The sequence below is a fragment of the Hemitrygon akajei genome, chromosome 12 (assembly GCF_048418815.1).
Source record: "Hemitrygon akajei chromosome 12, sHemAka1.3, whole genome shotgun sequence".
Classification (NCBI taxonomy): domain Eukaryota; kingdom Metazoa; phylum Chordata; class Chondrichthyes; order Myliobatiformes; family Dasyatidae; genus Hemitrygon; species Hemitrygon akajei.
In genome coordinates this window covers 66,028,974-66,055,916 of record NC_133135.1, presented here as the reverse complement: position 1 = coordinate 66,055,916, position 26,943 = coordinate 66,028,974, and the positions used below count along the sequence as shown (strand labels likewise).

At 41.9% G+C, this 26,943-nt stretch overlaps 1 protein-coding gene across 1 annotated transcript in view; it reads right to left on the bottom strand.

Moving 5' to 3' along the window:
• LOC140737132 (E-selectin-like) overlaps positions 1-25,973 on the bottom strand; it is a 40,243-nt gene extending 14,270 nt beyond the window's left edge. The window contains exons 1-8 of the mRNA XM_073063325.1: positions 25,764-25,973; positions 23,372-23,438; positions 19,438-19,821; positions 17,163-17,267; positions 13,875-14,060; positions 12,235-12,420; positions 10,620-10,805; positions 8,980-9,165 (exon numbers count right to left, since the gene is read on the bottom strand). Of these exons, the coding sequence (XP_072919426.1) occupies positions 8,980-9,165; positions 10,620-10,805; positions 12,235-12,420; positions 13,875-14,060; positions 17,163-17,267; positions 19,438-19,821; positions 23,372-23,438; positions 25,764-25,766 (1,303 nt within the window). The 5' untranslated portion in view covers positions 25,767-25,973. The remainder of the gene's footprint in view (positions 1-8,979; positions 9,166-10,619; positions 10,806-12,234; positions 12,421-13,874; positions 14,061-17,162; positions 17,268-19,437; positions 19,822-23,371; positions 23,439-25,763) is intronic.
• Between the last annotated feature and the right edge of the window lie 970 nt (positions 25,974-26,943).

Below are 26,943 nucleotides of genomic sequence, written 5' to 3'. Positions count from 1 at the left end.
GCTTCCCTCCAGAAAGGTTTGCAAAGATATCCTCTATCCTGAGTAGAAGGTATTGATCTACTTTCAGAACTGGATTGATAGTGACCTGAAAATCACCACAGATCACAACAGACACATTCTTCTAGGCTACTGGGACCAAAGGTGTTGCCATGAGCTCCAGTCAACCTTGGAAAGAATTCCTTCAGCCTCCATGCGATTTAGCTCGCTGGCTACCTTATCACAAATGGTATAAGGAACTGGACAGGCTTTGCAAAATTTCTGTGCGGCATTTTCATTTAACACTATTTTATCCTTGATATGTTGGAGTTTTCCAATGCTCTCCTTGAATACTGCTGTGGTATTGTCCAGTACCCTTCTTAATTCGCTTTCAGTTGACTCTATTACAGTGGATGTGGCTTGCAAATGGTGGATGGATCTCCAAATAAATTGTAGTTGGCTCGGCCAACCACATCCCCATTCTCCTGTTTTTACCACATACAAGCTCAATGTGATTTGTTGTTTGCTGTATTTCACTGTTATGTATGTCATTCCCACAGGAGTTATCTTTTCTCCAATGTAAGTTCTTAGTTGAATATCTGCAGGCTTCAGTTTGATATCTTTGAAATGCTGTTCAAACTCATTTTGTGGAATGACTGTAACAGCTGAACCAGTGGCCTAACGTTCATGCAGGTTAATGCTCTTTCTGGAACTGCAACCTGACTTTTTATCTTTTTCTCTTCCTTGCACAGACCACTTATTTTGGTCAGCCTGAAATGCACTTCATATGTGTCCTTCTTTGTGAGATTTTCTGCAAGTTTCACCTTTAGATCTGCATTGGTCTGGTGTATGTGAGCTGATGCCACAATGGTAACACAATTTGTTTGGCCGGGCTGGTTTCTGCTTAGGTGTTGCAATTCTGATCACGCTCACTTCCATTCCTGACCGCAACTCAAATGCCTTTGTCTGCAATTTTCATTGAAACAGCAATTTCAGCTGCTTTTTTAAATGAAAGCTGAGCTTCAGTTAGGAGCCATTCATGTATGCTTCTTTTTAAGATTCCACATTAAATGATTAAGGCCATTCCAAACTGACAACACTCAGATAATCTCTTCAATTCAGCCATGTACGCTGAAATGGACTCTCCTTTTTGATTCCGTTTATAAAGCGTTTTGCTATCAACAGTGGCTTTGTTTGTAAATGTTCCTACATTTCTTTGACAGTATCGGCAAAGTTCATATCTGTTGCTTTGGATGGAGCAGTCAAACTGTTTGTCTTTAAACCAAACGCACTTAGCAGCCTTGATTCTTGCTTCTCATAGGCGATTTCATTTGCTTCAAAATACTGTTCAATTTGCTCAGTACATAAAATCTAGTTATCTGTTGTGTAATCAAACTCACCAATCTGTCTGATGTAGCCAGCCATTTCTGCCATTATTTATGATTATTATCATTTGGTACTCACTCTTTATGAACCCATGAATTCTTCTGTTTTTTGCCTTTTTTTAATACTCGATCATGTCTTCTCTTCTGAAGAGCGCGTGCTGCGCTGTTTTTAACTTGACTGTCTCTGCACATGCTGGGCTGTATTCTTTACTTATATAGAACATAGAATAGTACAGCACAGTACAAGCCCTTCAGCCCACAATGTTGTGCCGACCCTTAAATGGAATGGAACTCATTCCTAGAAAAACATCACTCAAAGCTTGTTAAAAAAAAGTACAATGCTTCAAAGTGAAAGTGATACGCTGGCCAAGTTTAACACTTCCTAATCATGGATCATACTGTCATGTCTTTAATGAGCTGCCAATGCTCCTGAAAAACTGATCATTCTAGTAAGTGCTCTAAAATTATACTGCCTATTGCACTTACAACTCTCTATTCCTCTTTTTTTCTAAAGTTTCACAGGCTTCTGGATTTTTACAGTCTAAGCCCTTTTATTGGGAGACACAAGAGATTACAGATGCTGGAATTCTGAGTGAACACAGAGGAGGTGGAGGAATTCAACAGAATCAAGCAGCATCTAGAAGAGAGATGGACGGCCAATGTTTCAGGTCGAGACCCTTCACAAGTCCTTATGAAGAGACTCATCCCAAAGCAATGACTACCCATTTCCTTCCACAGATGCTGTCTGACCCGGAGTTCCTCCAGCTTGCTTATGTGTCAGTAAATGGAAAAAGCTTATCAGGACCAAGTAGCCCATAAGTGACGGTTCTTCCTTTCAATGGATACATGGGCTACATGTCACACCAAACAGAATTCTAGGTAAGGTCAACCATTTAGATCAGCTTTATTTATTTATTTATTTATCTATCTATCTATCTATTTATTTATTTCTATCAAGTCACTCCTTATTCTTTTCAAAAATGTCTTAAAGTCAATAGTTCACATTGAGAAACAGAGGGGACAGTCACAAAGTTTAACATTAAATTCAATCACTCATGGTGATTGTGATTGTCATGTCATGACAGTTGTAGACCTCTTACCTAAGAAAGGATGTTCTGCCATTGGAGAGGAGGTTCACAAGAATGATCCTGGGAATGAAGGGGTTAATATATGAATAGCTTTTGATAGCTCTAGGCCAGTACTCACTGGAGTTTAGAAGAATGAGGGGAGATTCAATTGAACCTGTCAAATATTGGAAGGCCTATACAGAGTAGACATGGAGACGACATTTCCTATAGTGGGGGAGTCTAGGACCAGAAGGCACAGTTTCAGAAAAGAGGTGCCGTCTCTTAGAACAGAGATACGGAGGAATTTCTTTAGCCAGAGTGGTGAATGTATGGAATTCATTGCCAAAAAAGGCTCTGGAGGTCAAGTCACTGGTATATTTAAAGCAGAGATTGATAGGTTCTTGATTAGTCAGAGTATCAAATGTTATGAGGAGAAGACAGGATAATGAAATTGAGAAGGATAAAACAAAAATCAGCCATGATGGAATGGCAGAGTAGACCTGATGGTCCAAATGGCCTAATTACTTGCTAGTCCTCACTGCTTTTTTTTAGTTTGAACATCTCGCTGCACTTCAACAGGTCAATAGCCATCTCAGGTTATTTTTTTAAAATACCTCGCTGCCACGGTTATGTTTTGTAACTTCAAAACGTTAAAGTAATTCAGGAATGCAGGTCTAATTTTGTGTTCACTTTAAGCAAGGCACACACGTATCACATGATAGTGTAACGATGTATGCAATTCACGTATTTATGCATATACCCCGTAAACCATTATTGAATCAACAGGAAGGCTCAGTCAAACAATATGTTTACAAGATTACTCAAATATTACTTAAATTATTAAATACACAACAATAGCTGACTAATTCTGCTATTTACAGCCCATCTCTTGTGACAGGATAATAATAAAGAAATATGGTGTGGCCGACCACTCAGAAGAGAGAGCAAGACCCAGCTGGCCAGGTGATTAGCACCACACCAGTCCAAAGTGAGTGTAAACATGGCAGAAATTTACACCGCTCCTGCCATCAGAGGAGGCAACACATCCTTTTTCACTTGGAATAGTTTCTTTATGATCATTTTGGGATTATTTTAATAATATGACAACTCTCTAAATCATGAAGTGGTAAACTCTTGGCAGGCTGTACCCGAATCCTTTCAAAATCAACTGAAAGCTGTGGTGTGGGGCTGTGTAGACAGAGCAGGGCCCAGCAGCGTAAACTATTGGAAAATAGATCCTGATTGCTCTCAGAAAAAAAATAAAGCTAATTACAATACTAAAGCAAAGAGAAGAGGATATATTAACTGTCAACTTCCAATAACAGACAATGATGATAATATTTAAAGGGATCGACATCAGTTTCTCACTCATCAAAATCATTTCATGCATTGCACAACAGGAACATTGCACAATGTGCACTCTACATACAAATGCTCTAAGTTTCTTAATAACTAATCATAACCTCAAATGCTGGGTGGAATTTGCAGAACTGCACAATATTTACAGAATAGCTGCACTTACATTCTTTGCAAAAAAATCTGTGCAAAGTACTTAAAACCCAATTAATTGCCAGTAACCAACAGGAATTCAAGAAATGCAGCTGCAATCTGTGCAAAGTCATCAAGGCAGTGAAACGTCAACACAGGGACAAGATCCAGACACAACTCTCCACCAACAACACATACCGCTCATGGCAAGGTCTGCACACCAACGCAGACTTCAAAGCTAAGTGCACTCTCTCCTGGGTAAGCTAAATCTTTTTTACGCTCGATTTGATATCAGCAACACTAGGCCCCGAAGAGAGACGCCGAAGAGACCCGCACCTTGGCCATCTCTGAGGCTGAAGTACGCAGCTGTTTCCAACAAGTGGACAGTTGCAAGGCTGCAGGACCGGACAGCATCTCAGGGCGGGTACTCAGGATGCGCGCGGCCCGATTAGCAGATGTGTTTACAGCCATTTTTAATCTCTCCCTCTCCTAGTGTAGAGCGCCCTCCTGTTTCAAAGGATCCACCATTGTCCCTATACCTAAAGAGACCAAGGTAACATGTCTGAATGACTGGCATCCTGTCGCATTCACCTCAATAATAAGCAAATGTTTTGAGAGGCTGGTCAAGGACTACATCTGCAGCATGTTACCACCCACACTGGACCTCGTACAATTCACCTACCAACACAACCAACTAACAGACGACGCAATAGCCACAATCCTACACACCGTCCTTACACATCTGAAGAAGAGGGATGCTTATGTGAGAATGCTGTTCTTAGACGACAGTTCAGCATTCAACACCATAATTACCTTCAGGCTTGGCAAGAGACCTCGGCCTTCACCCTGCCTTGTGCAGCTGGATCCTGGACTTCACATCAGATCCTCGGAAGGTGGTAAGAGTGGACTCTCTCACCTCTGACCCTCAACACAGGAGCCCCTCAGGGCTGTATCCTAAGCCCCCTCCTTTACTCTCTGTATACCCTCTGTCACCACCCACAGCTCCAATCTGCTAATTAAATTTGCTGACAATACCACATTGATTGGCCTTATCACAAATAATAACAAGGCAGCCTACAGAGAAGAAGTCATCATCCTGACACTGTGGTGTCAAGAAAACAACCTCTCCCTCAAAGTAGCAAAAACAAAGGAGCTGGTTGTGGACGACAGGAGGAATGGAGACAGGCTAACCCCTATAGACATCAATGGATCTGGGGCTGCGAGGGTGAACAGCTTTAAATTGCTTGGCATACACATCACCGAGGATCTCACGTGATCTCTACATAGCGGCTGTGTGGTGTAAAAAGAAAACAACAGCACCTCTTTCAACTCGGACAGCTGAAGCTTGGTAAGGGCCACCAAACCCTAAGAACTTTCTACAGGAGCACAATTGAGAGCATCCTAATTGGCTGCATCACTGCCTGGTATGGGAACTGCACTTCCCTCAATCACAGGACTCTGCAGAGCCAGCCCAGCAATCTGAAGATGTGATCTTCCCATGATTCAGGCATTTACAGAGACAGGTGTGGAAAAAAGGCCTGAAGGATCATTGGAGACCTGAGTCACCCCAATCACAAACTGTTCCAGCTGTTACCATCCGGGAAACAGTACCACAGCATAAAAGTCATGAACTAACATGCTCTGGGGCAGCTTTTTCTGCCAGGCCATCAGATTGATTAATTCATGCTGACACAATTGTATTTCTATGCTATATTGACTGTCCTGTTGTACATACTATTTATTATAAATTACTATAAATTGCACCATTGCACATTTCAATGGAGAAGTAACATAAAGATTTTTCTCCTCATGTATGTGAAGGATGTAAATGTAATAAAGTCAATTCAACTGAATTCAATTCATTTCTTGTCCCAGTTTCTAATATATGCATATAAGTGACTTACATTGCACATAAAATTATCTATTTTTAGGCCAGAAACTTAGCTAAGCAATAATTACAGATTTATCACACCACTTAAAAACTCGCTCAGACCCCTTGCATCAAAATATTACATTCATAGGTTCCTTTACATTAGAAATGGTATGCAAAAAACCCTCATTCACATCAAAACAAGAGATTTCTGTTTGATTGCAGTGGTGAAATTTGAAAGCAGCAGAGCTTGTGAAAGGATTTTGGATTGCTGATAGTAGTTGAATTTTTGTGTTTAGTTTTACATGCTCAAAATGTTACTACTGCAGAGATGAGGGCAAAGAGCAACACCTGTGCTTCCATTATTACCACAGACCTATTACAAATTAAAAATATAATTGTATACCATGAAAATTAAATTATATCTACTAGCATAAATTATTGGAAAAGTAATCCTGATTATTCTTAGAAAAAAAGGTAATTAATAGTGCAGTTGTAAAGCAGAGAGAAGAGGACCTATCTGCCAATTGCTTAGTAATAGACAAGGATGATAATATCTAAATGAACTGACTTCAGTTTTTCTCACTCATCATCAAAAAATCATGGTGTAATTTGAAACACTTGATTAACAATATCAAGAAACAGTGAAGATAAATTTGAAGCAACAATCGATTAGAAGAAGTTAGTGGGCCAAACAGCATCTGCGCAGGGAATGAATTTGCCAATGTTTTGGGTTGAGACCTTGTGTCAGGACAAATAAGGCCTTTCTCCACACAGATACTGCTCGACTCTGAGCTCTTCCAGCAGACTGTTTGTCATTCCAAGCTCCAGTATCAGTATCTGCAGACTGTTGTGTCTCAGATACAAATGTGTCTTCTGTGTTTTACATACTATTCTTGAAACCACATATGCAAAATTAATACTTTTCTGTACAGTACTCCTGTATGATCCAGAACTCCAATTGGAGATGGACAGAATTATGTAAATGCATACTAAACAAAGACCACCTTTGTATGTTGGGATGGGTGACGACCACCTTCCGGAGCTGTCACACTGCAGATTGTCTGACCTGTTCAACGAGAACCCTTTCGCACAGCTACAGACACAGACTGAGCGGAAAGTGAAGTCTCCACCTACATGCGAACAGTTCTGATAACCATTCGCTGGAAGCTCTGGAACATCACACTTCACAGTTGAAACAGAAAGTGAAAAATTGACTGATGAGTGCACTTATGCAAAATGTGTGACATTAAAAATTCTCAAAGCACCTTATCCAGTGTAGTGATACACATTATGTGGGGAAATTGGTGGACTCTACATTTTATTCCACTGGGTATTTCAGCATCTGCTCTGTGTGGGCGGTTGCAAGGCAAGGCACTTCACTTATAGTGTTCTTGACATTAAACCTGACTTTCATGACTGCACTGAAGAATGGCTCGGGTCCATGTGTGCAGTCACGCTATGATCTCAGTGTATTGTGATCAATACACTGTCCAGTGAAAGCCAGCGCACCATGTGCTTTCTTCACCATTCTGTCACCACTGACAGGGAAGTATGTACTTGTACCCCTAGTCTCTCTGTACAACACTCACAGAGACACCAGAGATAGTAGACATCCATTTGAGAGTGGTATCACTCATCAAAACAAACACTACTCTGACTAAGCTAGGTTTCCATACAATGTTTTTATCAAAGATGGGATTTTCTTAAGTCATGTTAATAAGAAGAACATTTTAATTTTGAGAGCTCACTGCTGTCAGAGGTCTTTGTAGAGCTTTGTATTCTTTTCTGATACTTAAAGGAATTTAAAAAAAAAGTCCAACTAAACTTAATGAAAAGTAGAAATAAAGAAGAAGTGTATTAATGTCAAAGTCAAGGTTGAGTTTACTGTCATGGAAAGGGACAGAGTTTTGCAAACACATATTAAACAAAGACCACCTTCGCAAATTGAGATGGGTGACGACCACTTTCCAGAGCTGTTACACTGCAGACTCTTTGACCCGTTCAACGAGAACCCTTCTGCACAACTATGAACACAGACTGAGCGGAAACTGAAGTTTCCAACTACATGGGAACAGTTCTGATATTCATTCGCTGGAAGCTTTGGAACATCACACTTCACTGCTGAAATGGAAAGTTAAGAATTGAATAATAAGTGCACTTACACAAAATGTGTAAAATTAGAAATTCTCAAGGCATCTTATCCAGTGCAGTGACACACATTATGTGGGGAAACCTGCATTATACTGTACTTGCACATCTCACAAACAGGAGGGTAAATGGAGACCACTCCATACTTCACATCATTGAATATTTTAGCATCTTCTCCATTAGGAGCAATCAACCTGTCACTAGCCATCATTTGTTAACTCCAGCTACACCCACCCAGCCTCTGATGCTATTTTAATTCTTCCCTTCTCCATCTGCCTGTCACCCCCCCCCCCCCCTTGTCTGCATCCTCCTATTGCTTATAAGCTCTTGCACCACCTGTCCCCTCACCTCTTTATTTTGGCTATCTCCCCTCTTTCTCTTGATCCAGAGTAAGGGTCTTGGCCCTAAATATTACCTATCCACTTCCCTGCAAAGGAGCAGTCTGACCAGCTGAGTTCATACAGAGGCTTGCTGCATAAGCTAGCATCTGCAATCTCTGGTGTCGCTGGTGGAGAAAGATGTTACTAGGGAAATCAAACTTTTATAGCATTGGAAAGACTTCCTACATTCAATAAAGTAAAATCTAAACGGAAAAACATCCTTTCATTTATACGAGTGTGTCAATTCAAATACGAATGCCCTGTATATACTGGCATGGGCATATGATGAGTCAAATCTGGAAAAATGTTGAGAGGTTGCACAGAAAATGCATTTGGCCTTACCCACGGTTAACTCAGTGCTGAATACAGAGGAAGAGAGGGAGGTGAGATGTGCTGGCACCTCACCCTACATTGGTTTAAGTGCAGGCATCAGCAATGTGCTAGCTTTTACACTATAGCTAGCTGGCAACTCTCCATCGAACCATTTGCAATTTGAGAGCTCACACCTGTCAAAGGTCTTTGGAAGGCTTTGTATTTTTTCTGATACTTAAAAAAGTCCAACTAGGCAATGAAGTAGAACTGTACTAAAGTCACAGTCAAAGTTGAGTTTACTGTCATGGAAAGGGACAGGATTGTGGAAATGCAGATCAATGAAAGATCACCTTCACACGTTGGTACGGGTGATGACCACTTTCCAGAGCTTTCACATCGCTGTCTCTGCGACCCGATCAAGGAAAACCCTTCTGCACAGCGATAATCACAGACTGAGCGGAAAGTGAAGTTTTCACCTGGATGCAAACAATTCTGATATCCATTTGCTGGAGGCTGTGGAGCATCACACCTCACCGCTGAAACGGAACGTGAATAATTGAGTAATAAGTGCACTTTAGATATTCTCAAAGCACCTCACCAGTGCAGTGACACACATTACATCGGGCAAGCCTGCAGCACATTGCACTCGCAGATCTGACAAACAAGAGGGTAAACTGGGGCTCACTGTATACTTCACTGAATTGACTGTTTTAGCATCTGTTTTATATGAACAATCAAGCTGTCAATCAGCCATTCTTTGTTAACTCCAGCTACCACCTCCCAGCCTCTGATGCTATTCTCATTCTTCCCTTCTCCATCTGCCTGTCACCCCCCTCATCAGCATCCTCCTGTCACCTATTAGCTCTTGCTCCACCTGTCCCCTCACCTCTTTGATCTGGCTATCTCCCTTCTTTCTCTCAATCCAGAGTATAGGTCTTCACCCTAAATGTTACCCATCTCCTTTGAGGTACCTTCTGACCATCTGAGTTCATGCAGAGATTTGCTTTTTGCTGCATAAACTAGCGTCTACAATCTCTGGTGTCTCTGTGAGTGTTGTACAGAGAGACTAGGGGTACAAGTACATACTTCCCTGTCAGTGGTGACAGAATGGTGAAGAAAGCACATGGTGTGCTGGCTTTCACTGGACAGTGTATTGAGAACAAGAATTGGGTTGTCATGTCACACCTGAACAAGATGTTGGTGAGACCACACCTGGAATGCTGTGTGCAGTTCTGGTCACCATCTGGGAAGGATGTGATTAAACTAGAGAGGCTGAGAAAAGATTCACAGGAATGTTTGTGGGAGAGGAGTGCTTGAGTTTTAAGCAAAAAGTGAAGTAGGCTGAGGAGAGAACATAGAAGTTTATAAAGTTATGAAGGGCATAAAGAGGGTGAATTATCACAGCCTTTCTACCAGGCCAGTCATCTAAAACTAGAGGGTATTGGTTTGAAGTGAGAGGAGAAAGATGTTACTAGGGAAATCAAACTTTTATAGCATTGGAAAGACTTCCTACATTCAATAAGGTAAAAATCTAAATGGAAAAACATCCATTCATTTATACGAGTGTGTCAATTCAAATACGAATGCCCTGTATATACTGGCATGGGCATGTGATGAGTCAAATCTGGAAAAATGTTGAGAGGTTGCACAGAAAATGCATTTGGCCTTACCCACGGTTAACTCAGTGTTGCATACAGAGGAAGAGAGGGAGGTGAGATGTGCTGGCACCTCACCCTACATTGGTTTAAGTGCAGGCATCAGCAATGTGCTAGCTTTTACACTATAGCTAGCTGGCAACTCTCCATCGAACCATTTGCAATTTGAGAGCTCACACCTGTCAAAGGTCTTCGGAAGGCTTTGTATTTTTTCTGATACTTAAAAAAGTCCAACGAGGAAATGAAGTAGAACTGTACTAAAGTCACAGTCAAAGTTGAGTTTACTGTCATGGAAAGGGACAGGATTGTGGAAATGCAGATCAATGAAAGATCACCTTCACACGTTGGTACGGGTGATGACCACTTTCCAGAGCTTTCACATTGCTGTCTCTGCGACCCGATCAAGGAAAACCCTTCTGCACAGCGATAATCACAGACTGAGCGGAAAGTGAAGTCTTCGCCTGGATGCGAACAATTCTGATATCCATTTGCTGGAAGCTGTGGAGCATCACATCTCACCGCTGAAACGGAACGTGAATAATTGAGTAATAAGTGCACTTTAGATATTCTCAAAGCACCTCACCAGTGCAGTGACACACATTACATCGGGCAAGCCTGCAGCACATTGCACTCGCAGATCTGACAAACAAGAGGGTAAACTGGGGCTCACTGTATACTTCACTGAATTGACTGTTTTAGCATCTGTTTTATATGAACAATCAAGCTGTCAATCAGCCATTCTTTGTTAACTCCAGCTACCACCTCCCAGCCTCTGATGCTATTCTCATTCTTCCCTTCTCCATCTGCCTGTCACCCCCCTCATCAGCATCCTCCTGTCACCTATTAGCTCTTGCTCCACCTGTCCCCTCACCTCTTTGATCTGGCTATCTCCCTTCTTTCTCTCAATCCAGAGTATAGGTCTTCACCCTAAATGTTACCCATCTCCTTTGAGGTACCTTCTGACCATCTGAGTTCATGCAGAGATTTGCTTTTTGCTGCATAAACTAGCGTCTACAATCTCTGGTGTCTCTGTGAGTGTTGTACAGAGAGACTAGGGGTACAAGTACATACTTCCCTGTCAGTGGTGACAGAATGGTGAAGAAAGCACATGGTGTGCTGGCTTTCACTGGACAGTGTATTGAGAACAAGAATTGGGTTGTCATGTCACACCTGAACAAGATGTTGGTGAGACCACACCTGGAATGCTGTGTGCAGTTCTGGTCACCATCTGGGAAGGATGTGATTAAACTAGAGAGGCTGAGAAAAGATTCACAGGAATGTTTGTGGGAGAGGAGTGCTTGAGTTTTAAGCAGAAAGTGAAGTAGGCTGAGGAGAGAACATAGAAGTTTATAAAGTTATGAAGGGCATAAAGAGGGTGAATTATCACAGCCTTTCTACCAGGCCAGTCATCTAAAACTAGAGGGTATTGGTTTGAAGTGAGAGGAGAAAGATGTTACTAGGGAAATCAAACTTTTATAGCATTGGAAAGACTTCCTACATTCAATAAGGCAAAAATCTAAATGGAAAAACATCCTTTCATTTATACGAGTGTGTCAATTCAAATACGAATGCCCTTTATATACTGGCATGGGCATATGATGAGTCAAATCTGGAAAAATGTTGAGAGGTTGCACGGTTAACTCAGTGTTGAATACAGAGGAAGAGAGGGAGGTGAGATGTGCTGGCACCTCACCCTACATTGGTTTAAGTGCAGGCATCAGCAATGTGCTAGTTTTTACACTATAGCTAGCTGGCAACTCTCCATCGAACCATTTGCAATTTGAGAGCTCACACCTGTCAAAGGTCTTCGGAAGGCTTTGTATTTTTTCTGATACTTAAAAAAGTCCAACGAGGAAATGAAGTAGAACTGTACTAAAGTCACAGTCAAAGTTGAGTTTACTGTCATGGAAAGGGACAGGATTGTGGAAATGCAGATCAATGAAAGATCACCTTCACACGTTGGTACGGGTGATGACCACTTTCCAGAGCTTTCACATCGCTGTCTCTGCGACCCGATCAAGGAAAACCCTTCTGCACAGCGATAATCACAGACTGAGCGGAAAGTGAAGTTTTCACCTGGATGCAAACAATTCTGATATCCATTTGCTGGAGGCTGTGGAGCATCACACCTCACCGCTGAAACGGAACGTGAATAATTGAGTAATAAGTGCACTTTAGATATTCTCAAAGCACCTCACCAGTGCAGTGACACACATTACATCGGGCAAGCCTGCAGCACATTGCACTCGCAGATCTGACAAACAAGAGGGTAAACTGGGGCTCACTGTATACTTCACTGAATTGACTGTTTTAGCATCTGTTTTATATGAACAATCAAGCTGTCAATCAGCCATTCTTTGTTAACTCCAGCTACCACCTCCCAGCCTCTGATGCTATTCTCATTCTTCCCTTCTCCATCTGCCTGTCACCCCCCTCATCAGCATCCTCCTGTCACCTATTAGCTCTTGCTCCACCTGTCCCCTCACCTCTTTGATCTGGCTATCTCCCTTCTTTCTCTCAATCCAGAGTATAGGTCTTCACCCTAAATGTTACCCATCTCCTTTGAGGTACCTTCTGACCATCTGAGTTCATGCAGAGATTTGCTTTTTGCTGCATAAACTAGCGTCTACAATCTCTGGTGTCTCTGTGAGTGTTGTACAGAGAGACTAGGGGTACAAGTACATACTTCCCTGTCAGTGGTGACAGAATGGTGAAGAAAGCACATGGTGTGCTAGCTTTCACTGGACAGTGTATTGAGAACAAGAATTGGGTTGTCATGTCACACCTGAACAAGATGTTGGTGAGACCACACCTGGAATGCTGTGTGCAGTTCTGGTCACCATCTGGGAAGGATGTGATTAAACTAGAGAGGCTGAGAAAAGATTCACAGGAATGTTTGTGGGAGAGGAGTGCTTGAGTTTTAAGCAGAAAGTGAAGTAGGCTGAGGAGAGAACATAGAAGTTTATAAAGTTATGAAGGGCATAAAGAGGGTGAATTATCACAGCCTTTCTACCAGGCCAGTCATCTAAAACTAGAGGGTATTGGTTTGAAGTGAGAGGAGAAAGATGTTACTAGGGAAATCAAACTTTTATAGCATTGGAAAGACTTCCTACATTCAATAAGGTAAAAATCTAAATGGAAAAACATCCTTTCATTTATACGAGTGTGTCAATTCAAATACGAATGCCCTGTATATACTGGCATGGGCATATGATGAGTCAAATCTGGAAAAATGTTGAGAGGTTGCACAGAAAATGCATTTGGCCTTACCCACGGTTAACTCAGTGTTGAATACAGAGGAAGAGAGGGAGGTGAGATGTGCTGGCACCTCACCCTACATTGGTTTAAGTGCAGGCATCAGCAATGTGCTAGCTTTTACACTATAGCTAGCTGGCAACTCTCCATCGAACCATTTGCAATTTGAGAGCTCACACCTGTCAAAGGTCTTCGGAAGGCTTTGTATTTTTTCTGATACTTAAAAAAGTCCAACGAGGAAATGAAGTAGAACTGTACTAAAGTCACAGTCAAAGTTGAGTTTACTGTCATGGAAAGGGACAGGATTGTGGAAATGCAGATCAATGAAAGATCACCTTCACACGTTGGTACGGGTGATGTCCACTTTCCAGAGCTTTCACATCGCTGTCTCTGCGACCCGATCAAGGAAAACCCTTCTGCACAGCGATAATCACAGACTGAGCGGAAAGTGAAGTTTTCACCTGGATGCAAACAATTCTGATATCCATTTGCTGGAGGCTGTGGAGCATCACACCTCACCGCTGAAACGGAATGTGAATAATTGAGTAATAAGTGCACTTTAGATATTCTCAAAGCACCTCACCAGTGCAGTGACACACATTACATCGGGCCAACTGGGAAGGATGTGATTGAACTAGAGAGGCTGAGAAAAGATTCACAGGAATGTTTGTGGGAGAGGAGTGCTTGAGTTTTAAGCAAAAAGTGAAGTAGGCTGAGGACTGAGCATAGAAGTTTATAAGGTTATGAAGGGCATAAAGAGGGTGAATTTTCACAGCCTTTCTACCAGGCCAGTCATCTAAAACTAGAGGGTATTGGTTTAAAATGAGGAGAAAGATGTTACTCGGGAAATCAAACTTTCATAGCATTTTTTTATACTATGGCTAGCTGGCAACTCTCCATTGAACTACTATATGAACCTCAGCACATTCTGGGTCAATGAGTGTGGAACGAGCTGCTAAGAGAAGAGAAATATGGAAGCTCCTAAAAGGGAACTGTATGTGCATGCCACAGTACAAGGGGGCATTATTCCACTGTGATCCTGCTGCTCTTTTCTTGCCAATGCACGGACTGTAGTCATTGGCAATTTAAAAACATCTTCCTCCTGTGCTGTACTAATTGCTGTCTGGGCTGCAGCTCTCAGTAGCATTGTCTAATAAGCCACATGTCTATTGAAAGTGTAAGTGCTGTTGATTTCTTTTGAATTGGCTGAAAAGGAGGCTGTGCAGGGGAGAGAGCATGCTCCCTGTTTACTGATGTTGATCTGAATGCCGTAGCGAGACATACAAGGGCTATAAGGTGCCAGGAAGTGGTTGCAGAATAAGTTCCTGGAGTGCTTTGCAATGCAGAAAGAAATGCTATTATCTTACAAGATGAGCCAAGGTTAGTGCTCTGATACATAGAAGCAGAATTGCAGAAGCTCAGTGAAGGGCAGTCTTAAATGATAATACAATCACGCATATCCTTTATTGTCAATGTTCTAAGTTCTATGTTCATTTATTTAGCCTAACACATGATACGTGCAGATAGAGTGTCTTGAGATGCTTGGGAAAGAAGGGGTACTGCATATCGCAGTAGGTTTTCATTGACTGTATCTGAAGTGGAGATCACTTAGTTAGAAATACAAGTTACCACAGACACCTTAGCCTTCCTTTCAGCACTGATATGAACTGCTCCAAAGGCTAAAGTGAACTCTCTGCCATTTATTCATACAGTGGCATGTTGTGATTCTGAGTCAAGGCTGATTTCTTCTTGGACTTTATTCTTTCAGAGACATCATCTTGCGCAGAATCAAAGCAACCACATTCTGTGAGGCCTTCCCTTGGAGGGATTGTGTTGTAAACTTGCATGGAGATAAAAATAAAATGCAGTCAAATAGATGAAGGGATTCTGATGACAAAGTAATCAGGCATAACTGGTATAGTGAGATAAAGCTTTTGGATGGATCAGGCAGTGTCTTCTCCTGTATTACACCGAGTACACTCCTCACCATCTCGAAACAAATGATTTCCTGAATGGAATTGAAATGCTTCAGCTGAAAGGGAAACTGTCTTTACAGGTTCTATCTTTAGACTTTAATACAGTAGGCAACAATGCAGATACAATCATCTTTTTTCTCCCTATGATGTGCTTAGAAAGTAGATTGCAGGGTGTGCACTGGTTCACAATCTTCACAGCCCCCGCTCCTTGTACTGATGAAGGCTTAGTCCACCTACTTGAAAGGCAAATACTTGCAGTGTGGTGGGGAGAGGGCAGGAAGTAGCACAGGCTGAATTCCCCTTGCACAGAGATTGCACTACCTCACTGGACTAAACAGACTCTGACCATACTGTAGCCAATCTGTGATTCTTCTGGTGAAGCTGTGGAAGATTAAGTGGATAACAGTGAGGGATCTGATTCTCTCTACTGCAGGCACCCCCACAAGGGTCAGATCAGAGTCTCATTTTCTGGAGTCCTGTAGCATTCTCCTCTAGGCTTCTAGGTAGGTAGGGTTAGTCCAGTGGCTATTGTTATATGATCTGTATTTGCTGGAATATAGACAGGAGTCAGAAGTTAAGATATGGTCCTCTCTTGAGGAATGGTAGTTAACATGATGGTTGAAGAATTGTGTGAAGACCTTGCCTACACAGCATTGTGCATGAGTAGTAGTTTGTCATAGTCAACAGGGAGCTTGCGCTCAGGGAGAGATAGACCTTATGAATCATCTGGAGGTCCTGGTTTTGAAGGAAAGGCCAAAGCTCCACAGAATTGTAGCTTATTACTTGATATACTTTAGGAGATTTGTGTACCACTCAGCCCAAAGCTCAAAAAAAGGGGGGAAAGCTATGCAGCATGGGAGCAGCCACCACTACAAGAATGACTTGGAGGGTAGTAAGTTTAGAGTGACTGCCACCTTCATACCTAGGACTTTTTCCATAGAATGTAGGAGCTTGGGGTGGTAGGGGAGGGGTAACCTGATAGACTTACTATACAAGTTCATGAGAGGCATAGACTAATTGAAAGCACATGTTCTTTTTCCCCAGGGACAGGATACTAAAAACAAGAGATTTAAAAGGAGCATCAGGTGCAGTCTCCTCATGTATTTGCCAGAAATTGTGGATGAGGTGGGAATCTTAATGAATCTAGATAACTAGATGGATAAAAGAGGTTTAGAGAGCCATGGGCCAAATATGGGCAGATAGGACCAGACTATGGGCCACACAATCAGCATAGATGAGTTGGGACGAAGGTCCTGTTTCCGTGCTGAATGACTCTACGATTCGGTACAAGTGACATCTATTGGATTGCAGTGGGGGAATTTGAAAGCAACACAGTCTATGATAGAGCTTTGGATTATTAACAATAGCTGAATTTTTGTGTTCATCTTTACATAGTCAAAATGTTACTATTAGAATGATGAGGGTAAATAGCAACACTTTCACTTCCACTGTTATGACATAAATCAGGTTTATTCCAAACTATAAAATTAATTGCAAGTTAATTATAAAATTATATTTGCAATTGGATTGTAACTGAAATATAACACATTATGACAACCACCCTTGAATCTGCAGTCATTGACCAGGCTAATGCAGTTCTCTGCTTAAATGGTCTCTGACATGTCCTGACAGATGTTCTGTACTTACCATGTTCGCATTCTGACCCATGGAACCCTTCATTGCACTGGCAGGTATAATTTCCTATAGTTTCCACACATTTTCCATTATCACATGAAGTAGGTTTGCATGAAGCTGTCAAAAGAAAACAAGATATGTACATGTCTGCAGAAACTACAATCCTAAAGAAGGACGCTTTACACATCCATGTTCCTAACCATAGTTGGAGCACATTTTGCCAAATTCAAGCACCTGCTGCCCAAATTTCCAAACCTACACTTTAAAAATTGTGAAGACATCAATAGTATAGACCCAGATTTCTGATAGGTACTCCAAGTGAAAGGACTCCTTTATTAATAAAGCAACATCCTAATACAGTTTTTTGTCCAGGTGTAATAAAATGTTTATTTTCTGTCGATTGGGGTGCTGATCCTGATTTTCATTACTTAATCCTGAAGTCTACCACTTTATATTTCTGTTTGCACTCAATAAAATTTGATCAATTTCATTCACTTATCCTAAAAGATTAATCCTACCATTTAACATCCTTGAAGTTAAAAGTAGATTTGTAAGCATCTCCACAGGGGAATAAATAAGCACAGCTTTTTAAGCACTCACTGTGTGATTAGATTAGAATTAGACCCACTAGTTATCAATCTTTGTTGTGTCATTGCTTATTTTGCATACATGGAAGTTATGTATAATTTGTTAATTTATGTTTACATTAGTTATGTTTGTCTTCGTCTTGTAACGTACTGTGCTGCACAAAGCTCATTTTCTTGGGTTGTGAATCTGTGGGGTTCATTGCCACAGATGGTTGTGGATGCCAAATCATTGGGTATATTTACAGCGAGTTGATAAATTCTTGATTCGCAAGGGTATCAATGGTTATGGAAAAGAAGGGAGGACATTGGGGTTGAGAATATATCAGCCCTGACGGAATGGCATAGCAAACTCAATGGGTCAAATGGCCTAATTCTGCTTCTAGGTCTTATGGTATTTATATGCTGTGTACAATGATAAACTTGAACTTGAATCTCTATCATGAAAATGGAAGTAAAACTAGAAATTATATCGAAACTTCTCCTTGTCATTACTCTGAATTCTTCAGGAAAATGTATTTCTCAACATTACAGGCTGACCAGTGTAACAAAATGGTTCTATTTTTATAGATGTCACAAGTTGATTTTGTCCATAAGTCAGAAAATACGGTATTGTAATGAATGATATCAAAAGCACATTGGTCTGATGAGAAAGAGCAATTATTAAAAGTGGAGAGAGCACAGAAGCTGGTTCTGCTGATCGTAAGAACAAATGTACTTTAATAATACCATGGAAGCTCAAATGTGCTGTATATGGACGTGTTCATTAATTAGGTATTTGGTAACTAGGGGGATGACCTGTATGTAAGAGTACAGCCAACACTGGGTAATTAATGAAAAATAAACAATTAAAAAAATCTTTAAGCACTAAAACTGTACTGAAAATAAAGAGAAAGAAAAAATAATGCAAAGCAATATAATATTTCATAAGTAATGTGATTAGTTGATTTTACCCTGTTGCCCTCCTGTCAACCCAGTAATTTTTGTTATCCTCTCTTACCTTTGGAAACATACACAGAAAATTTATACACAAAAAGCAAATTGAAAATGGGAATGTCAGTAAAATGTAAATACAATCATTTAAAATATTCAGTATTTTCTTGAAGTTCATTGAAAACAGAAACTTTGAAAAACTACTCAAGAAAGAATAAGTAAAAAAATTGCAAAATCTGCAATGCCAGCTTAGAGGAAGTAGTTACAGTTGTGGCTGGATCGAGTGGCAAGCTTCATCTAGGATGTTCTTGCTGAAGTGTACATAACTAAACGTCCCAAACACACCAGCTGGATAACATCCCGTGACCATAGCACGGGGCCTTGCTGAGAGGTTGAATCAGATTTTATGGAATAAGTTGCCCTTGGGATATCTATATTGAGTAATCACAATCTAATTTATAAATTTGAAGCAGCTACTAGTTCTTGCCCGAGGTCCTTCATTAGTTTTCACACCACATTCTGTGGAATTTAGCAGCTTAGGAAGACATCTTACATTTAATGAAAACTAATCAGCAACTAGCCTTCACTAATGGCATGCTGATCTACTTGCCCTGCTGATTACATATTTAGCTGAGCAACTTTAAGAAAGCCAGAGCATTAAGATCCAAGTGACAGTCCTGGCATCAAATCGGCACTGCATGCTCAATTTTTTAGCAACTAATTTTTGAACTCCAAATACATTTAAAAGGAATAGGCCAACAGAATCTTACCCAAATAGCACAGAGCTCGTTTCTGTCTTTCTGTACAGGGATCGTTGTTCCATTTTCCTGCATCTTTCTGTCTCTTTATATAGATTTCCACACAATCCTCTCCGCCGGGAGTTGGTTCACCTTCCGCCCAGTTTTCTGCTTTTTCGTCCAGTGTTTTGTTTGTTCCAACCCAGGTCCAAACACCAGCAATCTTCCTTATCCCAATCCAGTAGTAAGTTGGATTTTTCGGTATAACCTGATTTAGATGATTAATTTCCTCTTGGTTCTGAATTGCAACCAGGTCAGTGTACAACTTTTGGCAGTACGCTCTGGCCTCTGGCCATGTCATATTTGTCGGTGAATATTTATAATTCCATGTCTGGACTCCTTCCCAACTTACAAATGCTGTGAAAGCAATACATTTGCAATAAAATTGAGGATTCTGGGCATAGACAAGAGATTCAACAGCACTTGTAAAGTAAAAAGTTGTGTCTTGGAGCTGGCCTTGAAATAGTCTCAGTGACCTACTGTACATGGTGTGGTCTTCCCTTTCTCCAACATAATCTGCTGTTGAAAATTGATTCAAAGGGATTCCTCACAACTCAGATGACAGCAAGCCATCTAAAGAGCCAATCACATTAAAGAGGAAACACTGTGTCATAAGTCAGGTGTTGAATCAGGACACAGACACTGGAGTCCCAGAAACAGGATGAGACAGAACCCAAGGACGGGACAAGATGCAGTCTAGGCAGGGGAAGCAGGTCCAGGACAAGGGACTTGGAACAAGGAGACTGGGGTGGACTCCGAGCCCGAGACTGGACAAGGACCCAGAACCTGGGTCTTGCCTCGGGCTCAGACCCCAAACCCAGGTGAGGATGTGACGAGGCTTGGCTAGGAACTTGGGGTCTTGAGGCTTGGGTCGAGGCATGAGGCTAGAGGCTGCAGGCTTGGAGCTTGGGGAACTGAGGCTGGAGCTAGGGGCAGACTAGGAACTGTACATCAACATGGAGCCAGGACTTATCCTCTGACAAGCTGGGACTCATCTTTAACAGGACCCTGACATGAGACAGGACAGTACACAGACATAGAGCCAGGACTTAACCACCAACAAGCCAGGACTCATCTATAACTCCACATCAAGGTGGGGCAGGACCATCCACAGGGCAACAGCAGAACAGCCTGACTTACCCCACAGAGGCAAGGACAGGAAGAGACAAACACCAAGGAACAACAGACAGTTCCACCTCTGCATCAGGGTAGCTCCGAGTAGCTGTTACAGCCAGCAGCCTTGGCTGGCTACAGAAACAACCAGATCCCTACCTAGCTCAGAGTGGCTGACAGCCACTCAGCTGGCCCAGGAAACTGCTGAATCCATACCACAATGGCAGCTCTGACTAATACCAGCAAGGCTCCCCGAAGCCACGGTTCTCCAACGCAGCCCCAAGGATGGCAAGAGCTCATTCTAGCCTTCCACCAGCCATCTGTACCATGAGTATCTTGACAAGACAACCCCCAACCACACTCAATACCAGAGCCACTTATATTCCCAGTTTCAATATGAGCCTCAGGTGTTTCTGGTTAAGTCCAACCGCAGCAAGGGACCACCAGAAAACCCAGAGTCCGTGGACCGGACCACAGACTTCGTACTGAACCACCACACTCTGATGTCTAAAAGGAAGAAAGTTACAACTGATAAAAAAACAATGAGACACATGCAACAAGACAGGTAGTCACAGAACCTGTTGAGGTGAGAAACTCAGTATGATGGAGCTCGACATTAAAAAGGAATAATGAAATAATCATACTAGTAAAGCACTTTCCATGACCTCTGTACATATCAAAGCAATCTGAAACCAATGGATTGTGGTCATTATGGCAGTATATACCAAAGAGCCGCCTGTCATGATTGTATTGAAGGATGGAGCAGGTTCAATGTGTCAGATTATCTACTCCTGCTCATATTTCTGTGCTCTTATGGGAGTTAAAACTTGATCAGGATACTGGGTAAACACGAAGAAATCTACAGATGCTGGAAATTCAAGCAACACACACAAAATGCTGGTGGAATGCAGCAGGCCAGGCAGCATCTATAGGGAGAAGTACAGTCGATGTCTCAGGCCGATTCCCTTTGTCAGGATTAACTGAAAGTAGAGATAGTAAGAGATTTGAAAGTGGGAAGGGGAGGGGGAGATCCAAAATGATAGGAGAAGACAGAAGGGGGTGGGATGAAGCTAAGAGCTGGAAAGTTGATTGGCAAAAGAGCTGGAGAAGGGAGAGGATCATGGGACGGGAGGCCTAGGGAGAAAGAAAGGGGGAGGGGAGCACCAGAGGGAGATGGAGAACAGGCAAGGAGTGATTGTGACAGGGACAGAGAGAGAAAAAAGAGAGAGAGGAAAGAAGGAAAAAAGGGAAGAATAATAAATAAATAAATAGATAGATAGATAGATAGATAGATAGATAGATAAATAAGGGATGGGGTAAGAAGGGGAGGGGGGCATTAACAGAAGTTAGAGAAATCAATGTTCATGCCATCAGTTTGGAGGCTACCCAGATGGAATATAAAGTGTTGTTCCTACAACCTGAGTGTGGCTTCATCTTGACAGTAGAGGAGGCCATGGATAGACATATCAGAATGGGAATGGGACGTGGAAGTAAAATGTGTGGCCACTGGGAGATCCTGCTTTTTCTGGCGGACCGAGCGTAGGTGTTCAGCGAAACGGTCTCTCAGTCTGCATCGGGTCTCACCAATATATAAAAGGCCACACCGGGAGCACCGGACACAGTATACCACACCAGCCGACTCACAGCTGAAGTGTTGCCTCACCTGGAAGGACTGTCTGAGGCCCTGAATGGTGGTGAGGGAGGAAGTGTAAGGGCAGGTGTAGCACTTGTTCTGTTTACAAGGATAAGTGCCAGGAGGGAGATCGGTGGGAAGGGATGGGGGGGACGAATGGACAAGGGAGTCACATAGAGAGCGATCCCTGCAGAAAGCAGAAGGGGGAGGAGGGAAAGATGTGCTTGGTGGTGGGATCCCGTTGGAGGTGGCGGAAGTTACGGAGAACTTCCGTAAGTTACGGAGTCAGGATACTGGGGATAATTTCCATTCTCTTCTTTAAAGTTTTCCTTTGAAGCCTTTACATCCATCGTAAATCAGAGCACTGTGTACAGGAGAAGGGATGTTACGCAGAAATTGTGTAAGACATTGGTGAAGCCAAATTTGGAATGTTCAGTGCAGATGGTCAGATATCTGCAAGAAATAATCTATATGCTTGAAAGAGTACAGGGAAAATTTCCAAGGATGTTGCTGGGACATGATGTCCTGAGTTGTAGGAAAAGGCAGAATAGCTTAAGATTTTATTTGCTGGAGCATAGGAGAATGAGGAGAGATCTTACAGAGGTATAAAAATTATGAGTGGTATAGATAGGCTCTTTCTCTTCATGTTGGGTGAGACTAGAACTGGAGGACTTAGGTTTGGGCTGAAAAGTGAAATATTGAAGAGGAATCTGAGGGGGAGCTATTTCACTCGGGGATGGTGTGAGAGTGAAATGAGCTGTCAATAGAAGTGTTAGATGCTGTTTCGATTTTAGCATTTAAGAGAAGTTTGAACAGGTATACAGATAAGAAAGATATGGAGGGGTATGGGTTGGGTGCTGATAGATGGGATTCGGTGGAAACCAAGCTGGCACAGAATAGATGGATCAAAGGGCCTGTTTCAGGATTGTAGTGGTCTATGACCTTATGAATTACAATAGCCTGTAAAAGAAGGCTCATGTATACACTTGATGCTATGCTGAAACCTGGATTTTCTGCTCAGAGCTTAAAACAGGATTTGAAGCTACGAGGATCTGAACAAAGAAAATGTGTTGACGTTAACTTCCTATTCCTGATTCAAAAAAGAGAGAATCCATGCCAAAATTACAATCTTTACAGAGAAATGGAAAAGTAATAATGTACCATATATGACCACCAAAAGCCCAGCATGAGAAACACTCTTCTGAACGCAGATTTTGACACGAAACGCCTATTGAAAGAAATAAAACATTAAATTTCTTCATGTAAATAATAAATGAACAAAACGTACACAGAACATTGCAAAATACATACAGGTATTCTATATTATTTATCTTGATGTATTAATCAAATTTTACACTAGATCCTACCCCTCAAACTCATTGATAATAACGTCTTCATCACATCCCTCAACATACTCAACAAAGGTATCACGACATTCTTCCCTGCCCTCATTGAGTGTCATTACAGCCCTCCCCTCACTCACCAAGGGTGTCACCCCTCCCCACACTCACTGGGAGTTTCATCACACCCCTCCCTGGGTTCAACAAAACCAACACCCACACTCACTGGGAGAGTCACCACCCCACGTTTCCTCCAGGAGTGACAACCCCCTCCTGCACTCACGGACAGACTGTGAAACCCCTCCATTGCCACAGTGAGGCACACAGTTATTGTAAGATAATGCTCGTCAACTCACTCCCCTTCTGCCTCTTTGTCTCATTCCAAATGTGCCCTCTAACACTCAGGGCAGAAGTAGGGTTCTCTCTGGGTCAGAAAGTGACACATCTCTGGGATGGGGATTTCCTCATGGACATCCCTGTGGTTTACCCCCTCGTCCTGGGCTCAGCAGAGCAGTTTATTATCTCTATGGTAGGTAATTATCTTACATTCCTTCCACACGTCTTCCTTCTATATTGAAATGAGCACTCAGTCTAAAGCGTGCGCAGGACACTCCTCACCAGGTTACTGTGCACACTGTATTTGCTGCCCTTATCAATCAGGCAGAGAAAACCAGGCTGCCCCAGAGGAGGCTGAGCTGGTGCAGAAAGGCATTTTGTGCCATTGCATCTATCCTCTCCAAGCAGCAGCTCAGGCTGTGTCCACAATACACCAGATAAATCCATAACCAAAGCTTTTTCGCTTCGTTTTTACCCTCCGTCCACACTAAAATGGCATTTTCAGCCCCCGAAACTGAAGCTTTTCAGAAACGCTTTCCGGAGTGTGTATTTTTGAAAACACAGTTTGGGCAGATCAGTGTGGACGGGGTAACTGGAGAAATCTGAAAACGCTGTCAGACGACAGTGCGCCATTTCATTGTTTTCTTGAACGCAACCTAACAATTTCAGAACAGACAGCAACAAGACTGAAGCCAGAAGAGTTAGAAATGTACTCACCAAATACTTTGACCTATAACTTACTAAATAAATAAGTATACTCACTTTGCCCTGTCCTTGCTTGTATGAAGGTGGTTTACCTATTTATGCAAGTACTTCTCTGACAATAGATGTGTAACAGCCTAATGTAACATTGTATGGAAATACAAGATAATACTGATGCAGACATGTTTTACACATTTAACATGGTGCTTTATTAATGTAACAGAGTTAGTCAGTTTTTCAATGTTCGCCGTCAGCCAGGTCATACAATCTGTTAACTCCCTGTCAGTTGCCTCCATACGCTTCAGTATTTGTTTTTTTTTTAACTTTTAAATCTTCCTGAGTGAGAGCCAACAGCTGCCCGTCGTTTAAGTTTTTCCAGTCTGTAATTGAACAAACACGCACCATCTTTCACAGTGAGATTTGACACCAAACATGTCGCTTGTTTACAGTAGATGTGTCCTGCGCATGCGCAGTAGGAGGAGATTCCCTGAAATCTCCATTTCAATGTGGACGGAGATATTTTTAAAAATGCATAGTGTGGACGCCTATCGTTTTTACGCGAAACCAACGTTTTCAAAATTATCCGGTCTAGTGTGGATGTAGCCTCAGAAACAGACTGTGCAAAAGGAGGTTGAGCAGTCACGTTGGAGAAGAGTTTTTAATGATGGATTTAAATGAAGAAGTATAGGAGTGAGCCTGGACGTGCTTGTTGCCTGTTCGTATGCCTTTGTAATCCCATGATAGTTGCTGCTAATGTAACTGCTACAGATGCCACTCGTACAAGATCATTCAAAAGTTTAAAGAATCTCCCAAAATCATGTAAGTGATCCATTGAATGCCTATAATTCAGTGCCTGTTGCCTTTTAGGACATGGTCAAAAATGCATGAGCTCCCCATAGGAAACAATGGAACTTCACTACCTTGCCAGCCATAGGAAAGTGGGCACCAGTTTGCCCTGACTCTTCCTAAACCCCATATGTAGGAACTGATTTAGTCTCAACAGCAGATAAGAACAATGACGAAGATCTACTTAACAAAATATAACCTTCTAAAACAGAAAATGAGTTACAAATCAGAAACTGGTTTCATCTCAACAGCTGTTATGCAAATAACAAAAATCCATTTTCAAAACCCTCTGAAAGAAAAAATGAGTGAAAATAATATACAAAACCTACCATTTCAGGGGAATGTTCTGCCTTTGCTTTCTTCTCCCTTGTTTTCCTTCTGTTGGTGTTTTGATAGTTATAAGAACTTCATGTTATTTTGCCTGTACAGAAACGGAGAGCAGCACAGTGACTGTTGGTAAGTCTGATGCCTCTGACCACGAACGTATCCTCCCTGTCATCAGATTCTCTAATGAGAAAAACTTCCTGCAAACTTGTTGAAAGAAAATATTTCTGCAACACAAAAGCACCAATTGCTGCTGAACACCAGTTTTAATTAATCACCAAATCATTTATATTCAGAAACCAACTTTAAATCAAGCAGTTTGTTGACAACACTCACGATAAATTTGTAGAAATATGTCATGATACTTTTAACTGCAGCTATGCAAAGGGATGCTGGAGCCAACACTCTTGATTATTTTACTTAAGAAAGAATTTAAAAGGAGAAAGTTGAATTCAGGAAGAAGATTACTTGGAATATCCTGAATTCAGGATTGCTCAATTAAGACACTTGAGGAGAGGCTCAATATTTTAGACCATTTAACTGTCCCTAAATTCTGAAGATACGGGCAGAATTATTCTGTTGATTGAAATATTGAGGCAGAGCAACCTGATTGTACTCGTTTTGTACTGATGATGGCATGAAAGTCAGGTTAAGGATTTGTATCTGACAATTTCAGAAAATGATTCTGATGATCCAATAGCACTTAACCAGACCTTTGTTTCTTTCACAAACAAGAGAAAATCTTTGGATGCTGGAAATCCAAGCAATACACACAAAGTGCTGGAGGAACTCAGCAGGCTAGGCAGCATCTAAGGAAAAGAATACAGCCGATGTTTCAGGCCAAGACCCTTCAGTAGTACTACTGGAGAAAAGAAGATGAGGAGTCAGATTTAGAGGGTGGGGGTAAGGGGAGGGAGAAACATAAGGTGAAAGATGAAACCGGGAGGGGGGGGGGGGCAAAGTAAAGAGCTGGGAAGCTGATTGGTGAAAGAGATACAGGGCTGGAGAAGGGGGAATCTGATAGCAGAGGACAGAAGGCCATGGGAAGAAGAAAAAGGGAGAGGAGCATTTGAGGGAGGTGATGGGCAGGCAAGGAGATAAGGTGAAAGAGGGAAATGGGAATGGGGAATAGAGAAGGTGGGGGGCCCATTACTAGAATTTGGAGAAATCGATGTTCATGCCATC